The sequence below is a fragment of the Agelaius tricolor genome, unplaced genomic scaffold (assembly GCF_023055355.1).
Source record: "Agelaius tricolor isolate 1412-34295 unplaced genomic scaffold, bAgeTri1.0.p SCAF_33, whole genome shotgun sequence".
Classification (NCBI taxonomy): Eukaryota; Metazoa; Chordata; class Aves; order Passeriformes; family Icteridae; genus Agelaius; species Agelaius tricolor.
The window spans coordinates 4,874,345-4,890,931 of record NW_027269293.1 but is presented as its reverse complement, the minus strand read 5'-3'; the positions used below and the strand labels follow the sequence as shown (position 1 = coordinate 4,890,931).

Below are 16,587 nucleotides of genomic sequence, written 5' to 3'. Positions count from 1 at the left end.
AGGCTGTCAGTCCCTGCAGGGCTGGGCAGGGCTGCCTTTGTTTTGGTCAGGCCATCCCCAGGCACCCACTGGGACAGGGGACACTAAGGGACTGTGTCCTCTCCTTGCACTGCATGGGATCAGCTCCTGACCTACCACTCCTGGATCTGCTCAATCCCCCCATCCACCACCTCTGCACTGCTCAGATGCTCCTAGGGTCCCTTAAAAGTGGGAACAGCCCATGGGAACCAGTGCCTGCCACAGCCTCACTGGGGGATTTTCACCTTCTCTGACTCTCTTGGCATTTCTGGGACCTGCCCATTCCCTCTCATAGAGCCACGAGGAAAAGGAATTGCTGGTTTCCAGCAGCCAACTGGGGCAGGACTGGGAGGTGCAGAGCAGAGCTGAGCCCACCCAGAGAGCTCCAAACCCCCCATCCCAGCTATGGGGTTGCACTTTCCTGTGGGCCAGAGGCTCTGGATGGGGCACATGACACACAGAGAGAGAAAATCATGGAATGGGTTGGGCTGGAAGGGACCTTAAAGTTCATCTTATTGCACCCCTTGCCATGGAAGGGACACCTCCCACCATCTCAGGTTGCTCCAAGCCCCTCCAACATGGCCTTCAGGGATGGGGCAGCCCCAGCTGCTGTGGGCACCTGTGCCAGGCCTTGCACACATGTAGGTCATTGATTTCAGGGACATGAAGCAGGGCTGTGGCTGCTGCTGAGGGAGCAGGGCTGAGCAGCCAGAGCAGAGCAGGGCACGGGCACAGGGCTGGAGCCACGCTGGGATGTGGGATCACAGGTGGGGAATGGTACCTTTACATGTGTCCAACAGGGTTGTGACCGTCTCCTAGACCAGGATGGGAAGCTGACAGTGTCATCTGGGGGTCTCCTACCACTCCGGACACTTTCTCCTCTTCCCGACGCTTCAAGCAGGCGGCTTTTGGGTTCAGATTGCGCTCTGTGCCCAAAACAGCAAGGGAGGGAGGGGAGCAACCTCAGTCTGGGCACCAGCATCACCCCTGGCAGCAGCACCCCAGAGGGACAGAGGGACCATGCCAGGCAGGCCTGTGTGAGGAGATGAGCTCTGTGCAGCGCTCGCTGCTGCCCCAGTCCCTGCAGGATCCTGCCAGGCCCCTGCTCGAGCAGAACCCCAGGCCCAGCTGCACCCCCACTTCACCAGGGAATCATGGAATGGTTTGGGTTGGAAGGAACATTAAAGTCCATCTTGTTCCAACCCCCTGCCATGGGCAGGGACACATCTCACTGTCCCAGGCTGCTCCAAGCCCCAGTCAACCTGTCCTTGGGCACTGCCAGGGATCCAGGGGCAGCCCCAGCTGCTCTGGGCACCCTGTGCCAGGGCATCTCCATGTGCTTGTTACAGGAAGCCCCAAGTGCCTCAGCCAGCACTCAGAGCTGAGGACTGAATTTTCCAAAGCTGCTTAATGGGATCCAGGTGCAAAATTATATTAAGCATGAGCAGAGAGAGAGAGCAGCCTCAAATCCAACCCGGGCTGGGGAGAGCTCAGCAGCCAGAGGTGCTGCTGGTGCTGCAAACACACAGCTCAGACAGAAAGCAGAGTCAGGACAGAGAAGCAGGAGCATGCAGAGACAGGGGAGAGACAGGCCCCGAAATGCACCTGCCAGCGGTACCATACCTCGTACTTGCTGCTCCAGGCCCAGAATGACCTGCACGGCCTGCTGCAGGATGATCAGTTTGGTCTGTGCTTTGTCCGTTTTTAAGTGCATCTGGCACATTCGTCCCAGCTCTTTAAAGGCCTCGTTAATGTCCCGCACTCGCACCCTTTCCCTGGCGTTATTGGCCATTCGCCTCTCCCGGTCCCTCAGATCTTTGTCCTCCAGTGACAAGGCCTCGTCTGTACTGCTGGGTTCACAGCACCACAGGGGTTAGTCAGGGGGTGCCACGAGGGGGGCTCTCTATGTTGCCGTGCTGGAAGTGCTCCGGGTGTCCACTGGAAATGGCCCAAACGGCCTCACTTTGCAAAGCCAATTCCTCTGGGTGCTTCCCAGAGCAGCCCAGGCTGTGTCACCTCTGCAAGCCCAGGGAAGGTGCTGCCAGCACAGGCCCAGGTGCCCAGGGGGCTGGAGGGGCCACTGGGGGCAAGGGTGGGCATTGATGCAGCATCACCCACCAACACCTTCCACCCTCTGCAAAATTTTGCCTTCCTGTTTGTTTTCAACTGAAAACTCGAAGACTGGGGGAGGCTCTCTGCCAAAAACGTCAGGTTTGTCCCCCATGGAAAGATTTTGGCAGGAAGCAAATCCTTCTTTCTAAGATTTCCTTCCCAAATTCCATCTGCAGCTTCCAGTGCTGGTGTTTGGAGCAGTGGTGCTGAAGCAGCAGGAGCAGCCTGGCCTGGCACCCTCTGAGGGGCCAGGGCAGCACTGGGAGCAGGAGCTGCTCTGAGGATCAGACTTGGAGGCAGACACTGAATCCAGATCTTTCCACACAGCCAAAACACGGCCAGAAGGGGTGATTTTTTTTTTCCAGGCAAAGTCAGAAGCTCTGTGAGAGCCCCCACTGCTGACAGCACCCCAGGGATGCCTGACACAGGCAGGGATGGGGGAAGCAAAGTTGTGCTGGCAGCATCTTGAGCCGTGGCTTTGCCCACCCCCTCGAAAGCCCCAATTTAAATACAGACGACCTTCTCCCCCAGAGCAAAACTTGTTGCAGGAAGACACCTATCTGAGGAGGGTCCTTGGGTGAGACCTGACACTGGGACAGCCTGTGGGGAGCCATGTGGGGATCAGCCTTTAGCAAAGAGGGGCTGCAGAGCCCTCCTGGAGAGCCTCCGGACAGTGCAGGGCTGTGTGAAGGGGGAGCAGGGGCTCCCTGGCAAGCACTGCCTGTGTGGGACTGAGGGCTGCCCACTGGCCCTGCTGCACCCTCTCCTCACTGCCCTGTCCCTGCCTGTGTCCCCTCCTCGCTGCCCCAGCTGCCACCTCCTCTCCACAGGCCCAGCACAGGCGGGGGTACGGGGCCATCCTGGCACCTGTGTCCCCACAAAGGACCCCAGATCCCTCCTCCAGCACAGGCTGGTGGCTGCAGCTCCTTGCTGGTGGCCAGTCCTGGCTGGTGGCTCCCCCAGCAGGGACAAGGCTTGGATGTCACACCTGGGCAGGACAGAGCTGTGTCCCCAGCACCAGCACGTATCACTGGCAGCTTACACTGTGTGAGGATGGGATGCTTTGGCTGCCTTGTGCCCCTGGGGGTCACCAGCCAGCCTGAAACTCCTCAGTCTCCTCCTTTCCCTTCCTACAGCTGCTGTGGCAGTGGGAGGATCCTGGCAGCCCCCACAGCACACAGGGACCTGATGGCAGCACTGCCAGAGGGGCTGGGAGGGAGGGATTCTCTCCTGGAAAGCAGCTCAAAGCCAAGGAGGGGACACTGCCTGTCTGCACTATCTGCTGAGGGAGCCTGCAGGGCTCAGCCTCCTCTGGCTGCCCTCAGGAAGGGTTTAAAAAGGGACAAGCGTGGGAGACCAAAGTGAACACGGTGCCAACTCTGCCTAAGCCCTGCCCCACCCTCGGTCCTGCCTGGGATCCGTGAGCAGCAAGTACAAGGTAGAGTGGGACCACCGAGAGGTCACGGCTGGGGCATGTCTGTAGGAGATTGGAAAGAACAGAACCAAAAAGTAAAAACTTGAAATAAAAAAAAAAAATCAAAAGGAAGGGGAAATTAAAAAAGAAGACAGGAAAAAATATACATGTTATGAAAGGCAAAAAATTACAAACTGAAGAGAGGCACAAAGGACTCCAACATCAAGGCACAGCAAGGCCAGCAGAGAGGAGCACAGGCAGGCACAGCCCCCGACGCGTGTTACACAGCTCTGCAGAGAGAAAGGGGTTAACCTGCCCGGGGCACGCTGCAGGCGGGGCAGGGGCGGGCCAGGAGCACATGCACTGCGGGATGGGGACAAAGCGGCCTCGGCCCGGGGGGACAGCCGGGACTGCCCCCCTCGGCCTGGGGGGACAGCCGGGACTGCCACCCTCGGCCTGGGGGGACAGCCGGGACTGCCCCCTCGCTTCCCCCCTGCGATGGGTGCACACTCCGTGGTGGGAGCGAGCGTGCCCTGAGCGTGGCCCGGGGAGGGCAGAGGCTGCAGGACCCCGCTGGCAGCTCCAGGCTCAGAATGCACAGCGCTCCCACACCAGTACAGGCAGCGAGGGCTGCTCAGCCAGGGCATCCCGCTGCCCTCGCACAGCTGCCGTGCCCCAGGGCTTTGCCAGGTGCCACACTGGGGGACAGCAGCACAGAGCCCCATCGGGCACACCGAGGGGAAAGGAACGGGCTCGGTGCTCAGAGCAGCCCTTGGAGATGGCAGAGCTGGACCCCTCTGAGAGATTCTCTAGTGGGGTTTCTGTCACTTTGCTGGCCAAGCACTGAGCACTCCTGGCTGTAGGGAAGCAGGACATGGCACAGGCGTCCCCACGGGGACCAGCATGCAGCACACGCAGTGGCAGCGGGGGACAAAGGAGAGAACAGCAGGGATGGATGCAAAAAAGGCAAAAAAAAAAAAAAAAATTAAAAGGACATCAACAGCCTTGGGTTGGTCCCCAAGGCCACAGGGGAGAGAGACAGTGCGAGGCACCACAGCACGTCACAGGAGACAGACAGACAGACAGCCCCGTGCCGATCAGGTACGTAAATATCACCACTCCGGGACCCTCACTGACCTCTAACTTGTTGCTCCAGGTTCAGTATGACTGATACGGCCTGGTGTAGGATTAGCAGTTTGGTCTGCGGTTTTTCGCTGTTTAGGTGCAGCTGGCACATGCGTCCGAGCTCCTTAAAGGCCTCGTTGATGTCACGAACCCGCAGGCGCTCACGGGCATTATTGGCGACCCTCCTTTCTCTCTCTCTCTCGGCTTTTTGCTCTGGGGGAAGAAGATCGTCCTCCTCATCCTCATCTTGACTAATGGTTTAAAATAAGAACGAGACAGGGACATTCCTCGTGTGCACTCTCAGCACTGGTCAACTCACAGACAAGAAACACACGGTGACGCAGCGAGATGAGAGCCCCCTGTGTGCCCTGCCAGGACCTGCCGGCCTGTGCCACGTGCAGGGACACGCAGGGGCTTCGGACACAACCAGTTAAGGCTCTTCTTCTGCCTCGTTTTTGTTTTCTTTTGGTTTTAAACAGCAAAGAAAGAACACACAATGTGATTAAGGCCTGAGCTTGTTGCCAGGAGTGTGCAGGGTGGCCCAGACAAGGTGAAGGCAAACACTGGAATCCCCAGCTGGAATCTGGGAAGATGCAGCCCTCTGCCTCCAGGGCAGGAGTGGGGCTGGTGCTGCCTCTCTGGGCACCATCACCCTGCTGAGGTCTCCGAGCTGGTGGCAGGGCCACAGAGCAGCCAACACGCTGAAGGACTCCACCTGAGCCACTGCCACTCCTCTGGCTGGATGTGACAGAGCATACAGGAGCCCAAAGCAGACAGCAGAGATGCCCCAAGGCAGGGAGGGGGTCAAACTGTGTCTGACTGGGAGCACTGGCTCCTTCCCTGCACAGCCCCAAGTGCCCACACAGGCAGGTGGGGGATGAGGTGCATTGCTCTGCTTTAGGAGCATGAGGATGCCCTGAGGCCACAGGGACAGGAGCCAGCAGGAGGGTGGCAGGGACCCTTCCCCTGGGGTGGTAGCAGGAGCCCAGGCTGTGTGAGACCACACCAGGCTCCAGATGGGCAGGGCTGGGGGGTCTGTGCCACAGGATGACCCCAGGCCAAACTGGGCCAAGCCCAGTCAGTGCCTGGTGGGTCCTGGCAGCTGGACCCCAGCCCAAACAGCCCTGGCCTGGGAACAGAGAAAGTGAAGGGAGAGACCTGTTCAAAGAGCACCTTGTTCTGTTCCGGGAGGGCTTCAGCTCCTTCTTCTCCTCTTCTGAGTTATCTGCCACCGACGTGTTCTCCTCATCCTCCTTCTCCTCCCTCTTTATCTCGCTCGTTCCTGAGGAGACGCTGCTCCGGCCCAGCCCCCCAGACAAACCTGCAGAGAGAGCAGAGCCACGTGCAGAGCCTGAGGGGCCTGACCCACAGAGGAGGCTGGGGGGTCCCCAGGCTCTGCTCCTGCAGCCCAAACTCATCCTGCATTGCTGCTCCACACTCGGGGAAGATGGGAGGGTGCTGCCTCTGCTGATGCTCCCCCTTCTCCCTCTTACTTCCAATTTGGGAACCCAACCTACACAGCAGAGCACTGGGAACTGTGCACCCACACCTGGCAGGGGGAATGGGAAAATACAGGTTGAACATGTAGAGATGTAGGGTTAGATGGGATATTGGGCAGGAATTGTTCCCTGGCAGGCTAGGCAGGCCCTGGCACAGGGTGCCCAGAGCAGCTGGGGCTGCCCCTGGATCCCTGGAAGTGCCCAAGACCAGGCTGGACAGGGCTTGGAGCAGCCTGGGACAGTGGAAGGTGTCCCTGCCTATGGGACAGGGTGAAAGGGGATGAGCTTCAAGGTCCCTTCCAATCCAGACCATTCTGGGACTCTGTGAAACCTCTGGAAAAGGCTCCAGGTAGAAACTGCCCTGTGAATGCTGCAAGGGAGCACCAGCCTTGCAGAGACATCATCCATCTCCTCCCAGGCTGCACAGGCCTGGGCCCAGCCCCACAGGTGAGTCCCCACAGCCCCCAGCAGGTGACCCTGAGCACAGGTGACCCCCCTGCAGAGCTGCCTTACCACTGTACGTGTCCTGCTGCCTGCTGAGCTCCGGCAGCGAGCTGGGCTGGGATGGAAGCGTGACGTGGTTGTGGAGCAAGCTGGGGTTGCTGGACAGCCCATCCTCAGGGTGGCCTCCTCCCACCTGCAGCAAGGAGCAGAGTGAGCCTCAGGGAGGGATGGGTCACTGCCAGCAGGCAGAGGGGACATTCACCTGAGCTGTCACCCCAGGCTCCATGGAGCAGGCTGAGGCACAGCTGGGTGCTCTGGGTGCTCCCCTCACCTCCCACCCCTGGAGCTCTGGAATGCAGGAGGGAAGAGCCAGCCTGTGCAGCAGCAGCTCTCTGGGACCGCTGGGGACACTGCAGCTCCCTGCTCTGAGCAGGGGCTGCACCCAGAGCCCTGTCACTGCTGTCCCCTGCCCCGAGGAAAGTCCCTCTGTGCCTGGTGCAAGGCCAGCACAGCAGAGATGACACATGTCCTGTGTCATTGAGCATCACTGCCACCTCCCCAGTGCCACCAGAGCAAGGGACATCCCAGCAACATGAACTTGGCTCCAAAGAGCTGGGACAAAGGGTGAGGGCCCCTTCTGAGCCCACAGCCCCGAGGCAGTGCCACACAGGCTGGGCACTGAGGGGACAGAGCCCTGCTGACTCCCCAGCTGGCAGCAGCCTACAGAGGACACATCTCATTCCCTGCTCAGGAGCAGAACCCAGGGAGCCTGGAAGGGGATCACAGCTGCTTCTCTGGACACTGCAGATGTGTCACTGCTTGCTGCAGCAGCAAAGCAGCTCTGCCAAAAATGTGCTGCTGTGGTCACCAACCTCTGGACAAGGGGGGACCCAGGTGACCCTGCATGGGACCCCAGCATCCACCTGCCCAGGGTGCCCTGGATCCATCCCATTCCCTGCAGCTGGAATGAGCCCTCACACACCACACAGGGATGTGATGCCTGCCCAAACCATTCAGAGTTCCTGGTGACACCTGGCACTCCTGTACCCACTGGATCCCTCTTCTCCTCCCTGCATATCCCAGGGACACCTTGAAGTTGTTTTGAGGGATTTTCAATCATGTTGCAGGGAAAGAAGAGCAGCTCTCTCACCACCCCTGTCTGCCCTGAGAAGGGGCACAAGGGAAGGGCACACAGAGCTTGTGCCAAGGCTGGACTCAATGTCCCCAGAGCAGCTGGGGCTGCCCCTGCATCCCTGGCAGTGCCCAAGGCCAGGCTGGACAGGGCTTGGAGCAGCCTGGGACAGTGGGAGGTGTCCCTGCCATGGCAGGGGGTGGAACAAGATGAGCTTTGAGGTCCCTTCAACCCAAACCACTCTGGGATTCTGTGACTCAGCTCTCCCTTGCAGGAACATGGGAAGTGGCTTCTGTGCCTGTCACCCCTGCAATGCTGCCAGCACCTGACCCAGGCTGACCACACTGGGCTGTTCCTGCACCAAAGGCGACGTCCCCCTGAACGCCACGTCACACCACACGTGACACGTGTCCCCAGGTGTCCCTGCCAGCTGCCACACTGCTCCCACACTCACCAGACTCGGGTGCCTGCTCCCCAGGGCCATGACTGAGGCAGGGAAGGCCTGGCCCAGGCTGCCCACGGCAGCACTGTGTGCTGGTGCTGAGCCCAGCAGCCCGTGCATGTCCCCGTGGTTGCTGGCCATGGCAGAGGTCTGGCCCACGGCGTGGTTCCTCAGCACGTGGATGGCTTCATCCAACCTGTCTTCCATTTTGTTTTGCTGGAAGGGCAGGACAGAGACAGGTCTGTGTTAAGTGCCCCATCCCTGGAAGTGTCCAAGGTTGGATGGGGCTTGGAGCACCCTGGTCTAGCAGAAGGTGTCTCTGCCCATGGCAGGGGTGCAACTGTATGAGCTTTAAGATCTCTCCCAACCCAAACCTTTCCATGATTCCAATCCAATTCCATGACTGCAATCCCATAAAGCCAGCAGCCCCCTGCTGCTCTGCACTACAGAATGGCTGGTGGCAATCCTGGACTCGGGTGCCACAGGGCAGGGATGGGGAGCAATAACCCCCCCAGCCAGTGCCATTCCCCAAAGGCAAGATGGGTGACACGAGTGGAACTGCTGAGGGCAGGCAAAACCTGCCAGAGCCCCGGGATGGGCCTGGGGCTGCCAGGGGACTCCAGGTCAGGGATGCAGCACTGGGCTCTGCTCAGCTGCTGCTCCCCACATATCCATCCCTGGCCACCCAGCTGATTCCAGGCATCCAAGGGAGAGGGTGCCACCCAAAACCCTTCATCACCAAGCCCTGAGGGAAGAGAGAGAAAAGGAGAACCCGGAATTTTTGGTGCCACTCACCAAAGTGTGGAGGCTCCCTTCGTAACTGGGAGATAAGGCACCCGCTCCGCCCGCCCGCGGCCACTGCGACGAGCCTGGGGACAAACGCAGAGTTGGGGACCGGCCATGGCCACGGCTGCCACTAGATGGGGCTGGAAGCTGGGACACCGCGGCAGCGCACCGGCCACCGCACGGCACGGCACACACGGCACGGCACACACGGCACGGCACGGCTCGGCACTGCTCGGCACGGCACGGCTCGGCATGACACGGCTCAGCACGGCACGGCACGGCACGGCTCGGCTCGGCTCGGCACGGCACGGCTCGGCTCGGCACAGCACAGCACGGCACGGCACGGCACAGCACTGCTCGGCTTGGCACAGCACGGCACGGCACAGCACGGCACGGCACAGCACAGCAGGGCTCAGCACGGCTCGGCTTGGCACGGCACAGCACAGCAGGGCTCGGCACTGCTCGGCACGGAACAGCACGGCTCGGCACGGCATGGCTCGGCACGGCACACAGGGCACGGCACGGCATGGCACACAGGGCACGGCATGGCACGGCTCGGCACGGCACTGCTCGGCACTGCTCAGCTCGGCTCTGCTCAGCACGGCTTGGCACTGCTCGACACAGCACTGCTCAGGCCACAGCAGCAACACCCGGCCCTGCACAGGCCACTGTGGCACCATATGGCACTGCATGGATCACCATGGCACTACATGGGCCACCACAGGGCTGTGTGGCACTGATGGGCACCGTGGCACTGCATGGATCACCATGGCACTACATGGGCCACCGCAGGGCTGTGTGGCACTGATGGGCACTGCATGGCACTGCATGGATCACCATGGCACTACATGGATCACCATGGCACCACAGGGGCCACCACAGGGCTGTGTGGCACTGATGGGCACTGTGGCACTGCATGGCACTCCATGGATCACCATGGCACTACATGGATCACCACAGGGCTGTGTGGCACTGATGGGCACTGTGGCACTGTGTGGCACTACGAGCTCTGCTCTGGCTCAGCCCTTCAGGCCTTGAGAGGTGTCCCCAATGTCCCCGGTCCCAGTGACTCGCTGTGACCTCAGGGCCAGCTTATGCTGCACCCCGGGCACAGGGAGCCTGGGCACCAGCTCTGCTGGGCACCAGCTCTGCTGGGCACCACAGGACCTGTCCTGCCCGAGGAGAACAGGAAAGGGCCTTCAGCAGATGCTCAATGTGGGTTTGAACCACTGGCTGCTTCCCACATCCCACTGCACTTCTCCCACGGAGGCAAATCCAGCCACAGCCTCTCTGGGATGGGACAAGCAGGGACAGGGCCAGGAAGGGCAGGAGAAGGTCCCAGGGCTGCTGCCAGCTCTGGGCTGAGGTTTAGTGGCTGACCTGGGAAATTCACTGCCTGTGAGCTCCCCAAAGCAAACCCCACCCCCCTCACCTTCACACTGTCACTCACCTGCGAGGCCCTGCGGGGACCCGACCGGGGTGGAGGGGTTGGAGGAGAAGTTATTGCTAGAGTGGTCAGGGGAGTAAATCTGCAGGGACAGAAGGGGGATGGTCAGCAGTGCCATCTGAGCTAGCTGTCCCCTCCCAGTGACACCCAGCACCTGCTGGGACCTCCCTTCCCAAACCCAGAGCCAGCACAATGACCGAGCCCAGTTCCCCCCAGTTCCCCCATCAACCTCGGGGTCTGTCCCCACTGTGACCACCCCTGAGTGCAGCCTCTGCTCTTCAGGACCCCTCTCAGGAGGAAGCAGGAGCTCTCAGGAATTGTTGCAGGGTCACTGTCAGCACCCCTCTGCATCCATGCAGAGATCACTGAACAGGACAGAGGAAACTCTCTGGTAACCCAGTGAGACCAGTGCCCTCCAGTTTGAACCAGCACACACAGGGCAAGGACTACTGGGACCTGCAAGTCCTCCCACAAGGTTTGTGTAGGGTGGTCTTGGCAGAGCAGCACCAGGCTGGGAGGGCACAGAGCAGCAAATGTGACTGCAGGGCCACCACAACCTCAGTGCCTCAGTTTCCCCATCCACCAAAAGGTGCTGGGACTGAGATGACAGCACATGGAGAGGAGAAAACCCTCCCTAAAGGCTGCTGTGGATTTGGGGTGCATGCTCCCTGCTGGGTAGAGGGTCCCTGCAGCAGCAGGACTGGGACTGGGTCAGGACCACCCCAAGCTCTCACCGAGGCCAGAGCCTTCCCAAGCGCGTCCCCGGAGCTCCCAGCTGTGGTTCCTCTGTTACCTGCAAGAGAGACACAGGTGCCACTGCCAAGCCCACAGACCCCAGCAGGACACAGCACCCTACAGGACCCTCTTTGGGGTCACCTGCTCTGGGGTGGAAATTTTCTGCTTTTAGTGCTTTGCTTGAAAATTAAATGTTTGTGCAGCTCGGAGCAGCTCGGACACGGGGCACCTTCCCCTGGAAGCCATCAAGGGGCTGCAGGGACATCTCTCCAAGCCCTGGGCTGGAGGTATAGTGCCACCAACAGCAATCAGACATCTCTGCTGCAGCAGAGCCATTGCCATGGGGCATCTCAAACCCCAGCAACCACCAATGCACTTGATGAGCCTAGAGATGTCTTCCAACCTTAATGACACTTTCATTCTATGAATCCCAAACTTCCTTCTCCATAGAAAAGCAAGGTATTTTCTACAAATCTGTGTCAGGATCCTCATTTCCTGGGGAGCATGAGCTCATTTCAGTAACAGGGTCAGAGATTAAAGCACTCAGGGGTTAATGTGGTACCCAAACCCAGCAGGAACATTCCCATTCTGGATCTAGGGAAGCAGCTTCACATAGAAATCCATCCCACAACTCATCTAAGCCACAGCACCTCCAGGAGATTATACTAGACTGCTGGGCTCCTCCCAGACCCACCCCACGAGCTGTAAACCCCCAGAGCAGCACCCAGAACCTCCCTGTGCCTCTTCCCCGGGCAGGGACTCCAGGCACAGGGGACACACAAGGATCAGGGGTGTCTGGGTGTGTTGGATGCCTCAGGCAGCAGGTGTGCACAAGCCCAGGCTGTCCAGGTGAGCTGTGCCCGGCTGTGGGGTCAGTGTGACGCTGGCCATACCCATGATGGTGTCGGTGCCGCTGATCGGGGGGGTGTGACTGGACACTCCGTACGCCGTGGGCGCCGAGGAGAAGCCGGACACGGAGGGCAGCCCGCCGTTCACCTCTGCTGAATGCAGCTGGTAGTTCTGCCAGGGAGGGAGAGTGGGCTCAGAGGAAAAGCTGTGGGGTTCAGCAGCTGGGGCAGGACCCACAGCCAAGGCAGGAGGTGCCAGGGCCACGGGGACACGTTACCATGCGCTCGTGCTGGTGTAAACTGTTGAAGCCGCTGGACTGCGGGAGCGGGGACGAGGAGCTGCCCAGCATGGCACCGTAACTCGACTGGCTCATGGCACCCGGGGAACTCCACAGGTCTGCAGAGTTATGGAGTCCATCTGCAAGGAGCCCAGAGCTGAGTGGGGCAGGGACAGCAGCAGGCAGCCCCCAGCCCCAGGGGGAACAGGTCAGCCCTGGATGAGGGGACGGGACTGTCCCCACCACATCCTGCCTGTGCTGAGCATCACCCACTGAGCAATCAGGACAAACTCTCTGGGACAGGGACAGGAGCCCAGCAAGGGCTGGAGCTAGGCCAGGCCTTGGCATGGAGCTCAGGGCAAGGTTCTTCCCCCCGAGGCTGCTGGGCACTGCCCAGGCTCCCCAGGGAATGGTGCCAAGGCTGCCACAGCTCCAGGAGCTCCCAGGGCTGCTCAGGGTGGGGTTCTTGGGGTGGCTGGGCAGGGACTGCACTGATGATCCCTTTGGATCCCTTCTCACTCAGGATTTTGGGGCTGCATTGTGCCTCATGCACTCCTGCCCTGAGCTCCCTCCAGATGTGCAATCCCTCCCATGGTCCATAATGGGCAAGGCTGCCCCTGCTCTGCCTGGTTTGTGGGATCACAGGGCTGGGAATAACTCACCTGTCATGTAAAAGGCTCCAGGATACACAGTGCTGGGAGGTTTTGAGGAAGTATATCCAGCTGGATCCCTGCTGTAGTCATCACCTGAGTTGGATGGATACACCTGTGGGGCAGGAGAGGGGTTGAAGAGAAGGCCTTGGTCAGTCCATAGCCCCACACCCTCACCATGGCTCCCCCCAGCCCTGCACAGTAAAACTTCAAAACTCAAACTTCAGCAGTGTTTGACCACCTCTCCCATGGCAACAGAGCAGCAAGTGCTTCACTCAGCTGACCTTTCAAGGGAAGGAGGGACAGGACCCAGGGAATGGCTCCCACTGCCAGAGAGGGCAGGGCTGGATGGGATCTTGGCAATCAGGAATTGTTCCCTGGCAGGGTGGGCAGGCCCTGGCCCAGGGTGCCCAGAGCAGCTGGGGCTGCCCCTGCATCCCTGGCAGTGCCCAAGGCCAGGCTGGACAGGGCTGGGAGCAGCCTGGGACAGTGGGAGGTGTCCCTGCCATGGCAGGGGTGGCACTGGATGGGATTTAATGTCCACTCCAACCCAAACCATCTGATGAGTCCAGGAGCTTTGCTTTAATTCATCCCACAGCAGATCTGGGGGGGAACTGGAGCAGCTCAGCCAAAGTCCTCAAAGGGCACAGCCCTACATGGAGCAGAGCAGGGGCCAGGGCACAGAGGACAGGGCAGAGGGCACACAGGACAGGGTACAGTGTTCCTTTCTGTTTGTTCCTGTCACCCTCCTTGGTCCCCAGAACCTGCCCAGCTCCAGCAGAAGTTTCGACTCTGCTCCAGTTCCGTTTTCCATGGTTATAACTTTTTCTGGGTAACCACAAAAGCCGCCACTGCTGCAGTGACCCCACTCTGGGGGGAACAGGCTGGGCACTGGCAGCGGGCACCCGTGTGGCCTTGGGACCCCCCTGTGCCAACCCTGCCCTGTGCCAGGCTCCTGAGCACAGCCCCCACTCAAAGCCCTCAGGAAAACCAGGCTGAGGGGAAACTGAGGCACGTGGGGCTGAGCAGCCCCTCACAGCCATTGTCACAGGGGAGGGACAAACCTCAGACAGCCCTCACACAGCTCTTGGGTCACATTTCTGCAGCACTGCTCTGCTCTGTGATTTAACAGCACATCAAGCAGAAGAAAAAGCTTTTCCTTCCCTACTAAATTAACCAAACCCATCCTAGAAAGCCCTGACCGAAAATCATCTTCTGCCAGGACAAAAACAGACTTTTCTTTTTTTAAAGCAGAAATTCAACATGCAAAGAAACCGAAATGGCATTCAAAGAAACTGAAATAGCTCTCAGATGATGTGAGAACTTTTGTCACAGGTTATTTTCATCTCCTTTGATTCATTCTGAAACCGATAATCTTTTTTTTTTAATCCAGACGAAAGCAGAGGTGGGGCAGGGGCCAGGCTCTGCCTGGCACACACAGTTCTCTTTGGGAAGGAAACTTGCCTGAGTTTCTTTTTCCCCACAGCCAGCTGCTCCCTTCCAGCCCTTGTCCTCACCAGTAAAAAGGGACAAAATTGATGGTGGGGAATAAAAGACACAATCAGAGAATCCTAAAGGTTGGAAGAGACCTTTAAGATCAAGTCTAACCATGAAAGCAGCAGCACCACCATGTTCATCACTAACTCATGTCCTCAAGTGCCACATCCACATGTTTTTTGAACAATTCCAAGGTGGTGACTCCACCATGGCCCTGGACAGCCTGTGCCAGGCTTCTTTTTGTTTAAAAAACAACCCCAAAGCCCCCCAGAAATCCAACAAGGGTCAGTGGAGCTGGGGAAGGGTCTGGAGCACCAGGAGAGGCTCAGGGAGCTGGGCAGGGGCTGAGCCTGGAGCAAAGGAGGCTCAGGGGGCCCTTGTGGCTCTGCACAGCTCCTGACAGGAGGGGACAGCCCAGGGGGGTCGGGCTGTGCTCCAGGGAACAGGGACAGGAGGAGAGGGAATGGCCTCAGGCTGGGCCAGGGGAGTTTAGATTGGAAATTGGGAAAATTTCTTCACAGAAAGTGTTGGAAAGCATTGGAACAGACTGCCCAGGGTAGAAGTGGAGTCACCATCCCTGAAGTGTTCAAACAATGTGTGAATGTGGCACTTGGGGACACGGGTCAGCAGTGGCCTTGGCAGTGCTGGGGAACAGTTGGACTCTGTGACCCTTAGAGGGCTTTTCCAACCTTAATGACTCTGTGACTCTACAGAGAACTCGTAAAATAAAGACAAAAAAAAAGAGAGGGGGGGAAGGGCAAATCCTGACAGACACAGGCAGCTGCCCTTTGTCCCTTGCTCCAAACAGAGAATTCCAGGCCCTGGTCCCCGGGATGCTGCCGGGTGTGTGGGCAGAGGGAGCCGCGCGTGGGCTGGGGGGGTGGGGGAGGCACTGCAGAGCGGGAATCCAGCAAATTGACTTTTCCTATAATTTGATTAAATAGCGGGAGCGGGCTGGGGAATGGAGCGCAGCACGTCTGAGAGCCCCGCGCCATCTGGCAGGGGCTGGCTCGGGGCCAGCGCCCGGCAGCTGCACCAACAGCCCAGCCAGGAACCCAGGGAGAAAACAACGGCCAGAAAATGGCAGGGATGGAGGGATCAGGGCTGCAAAGCAGGGGAAATTCACCTTACTGTGCACCCACCCTGCTCCAGCACCCCTGGAACATCTCCTGCCGGATCCTGGGGGGCCAAGTTTCAGCACACTCCTGGCCCTGACCCTGCTAATTGTTCCTTTTGCTGTCCAGCACAGGGGAGGCTGTGAAAAGCAAATTCCTCCGAGAGCCATGTGCGGGCATGGTGGGGCTGGGCTGGGCGCTGCAGGCAGCTGGAAATCAAGGCCAGGACCCCTCCCCAGCCCCTGGCCCCAGCCCTCAGGCCAGCAGCCCCGGGGACCTCCAGGTGAGGTCATTTCCTCCGGTGAAAATTTGCCAGCGCGGCAAGAGGCGCTCGAAAAGCCCCAGCGCTGGGATTCGCAGCGCTTTGTGGTCTGGGGTTGTTTTTCCCTCCCTGTTTTTCTTGCTTAAATGCAGGAGCTGGGGTGGGACTTTGGGCAGACTGAGGCTAAACAGAGCAGTGACCAGACTGGGAATGAACAGCCTGAAACAGCTCCCAGGCACTGAACTTGCTGTGGCAACAAAATCCTGCAGGAAGCAACTTGTACAGAATCCCTGCCCGGGTTCCTCTGGCACTGCAGCCAATGTGGAGCCACATCCAGCTCTAGATCCTGTGCCCAGACACAGCAGCCCCTGGCCAGGAGCTCAAGGGGCTCCATGCCCTGAGGGCAGCCCCAAGCCAGCACCTACTGCATAGAACCATGGAATGGTTTGGGTTCAGAGGGACTTCAAAGCCCATCTCATAACCCCCTGCCATGGCAGGGACACCTTCCATCATCCCAGGCTGCTCCAAGCCCTGCCCAGCCTGGCCTTGGGCACTGCCAGGGATGCAGGGGCAGCCCCAACTGCTCTGGGCACCCTGTGCCAGGGCCTGCCCACCCTGCCAGGGAACAATTCCTGCCCAATATCCCATCCAGCCCAGCCCTTTGACTCCTTGAGCCCCTTCAGGCCCTGCCAGGGGCTCTGAGGTGTCCCTGGAGCCTTCTCCTGTCCAGGTGAGCACCCCCAGCTCTCCCAGCCTGGCTCCAGAGGGGCTCCAGCCCTGGGA

At 59.5% G+C, this 16,587-nt stretch overlaps 1 protein-coding gene across 13 annotated transcripts in view; it reads right to left on the bottom strand.

Annotated features, from left to right (window-relative positions):
- Positions 1-16,587, bottom strand: part of TCF3 (transcription factor 3) — an 85,715-nt gene that overhangs the window by 6,525 nt on the left and 62,603 nt on the right. For 3 of the 13 annotated variants that reach the window (XM_071452146.1, XM_071452137.1, XM_071452139.1), the window contains 11 exons: positions 12,943-13,045; positions 12,281-12,420; positions 12,048-12,174; positions 11,154-11,212; positions 10,423-10,501; positions 8,982-9,055; positions 8,199-8,402; positions 6,682-6,805; positions 5,828-5,990; positions 4,682-4,920; positions 800-944 (listed from right to left, as the gene is read on the bottom strand). In XM_071452146.1, coding sequence (XP_071308247.1) covers positions 802-944; positions 4,682-4,920; positions 5,828-5,990; positions 6,682-6,805; positions 8,199-8,402; positions 8,982-9,055; positions 10,423-10,501; positions 11,154-11,212; positions 12,048-12,174; positions 12,281-12,420; positions 12,943-13,045 — 1,455 coding nt within the window. In that variant the 3' untranslated portion in view covers positions 800-801. Of the gene's footprint in view, positions 1-799; positions 945-1,641; positions 1,869-4,681; positions 4,921-5,827; positions 5,991-6,681; positions 6,806-8,198; positions 8,403-8,981; positions 9,056-10,422; positions 10,502-11,153; positions 11,213-12,047; positions 12,175-12,280; positions 12,421-12,942; positions 13,046-16,587 lie in introns of those variants that run through there. The other 10 variants (XM_071452143.1, XM_071452150.1, XM_071452141.1 and 7 more) reach the window with 8 other exon arrangements.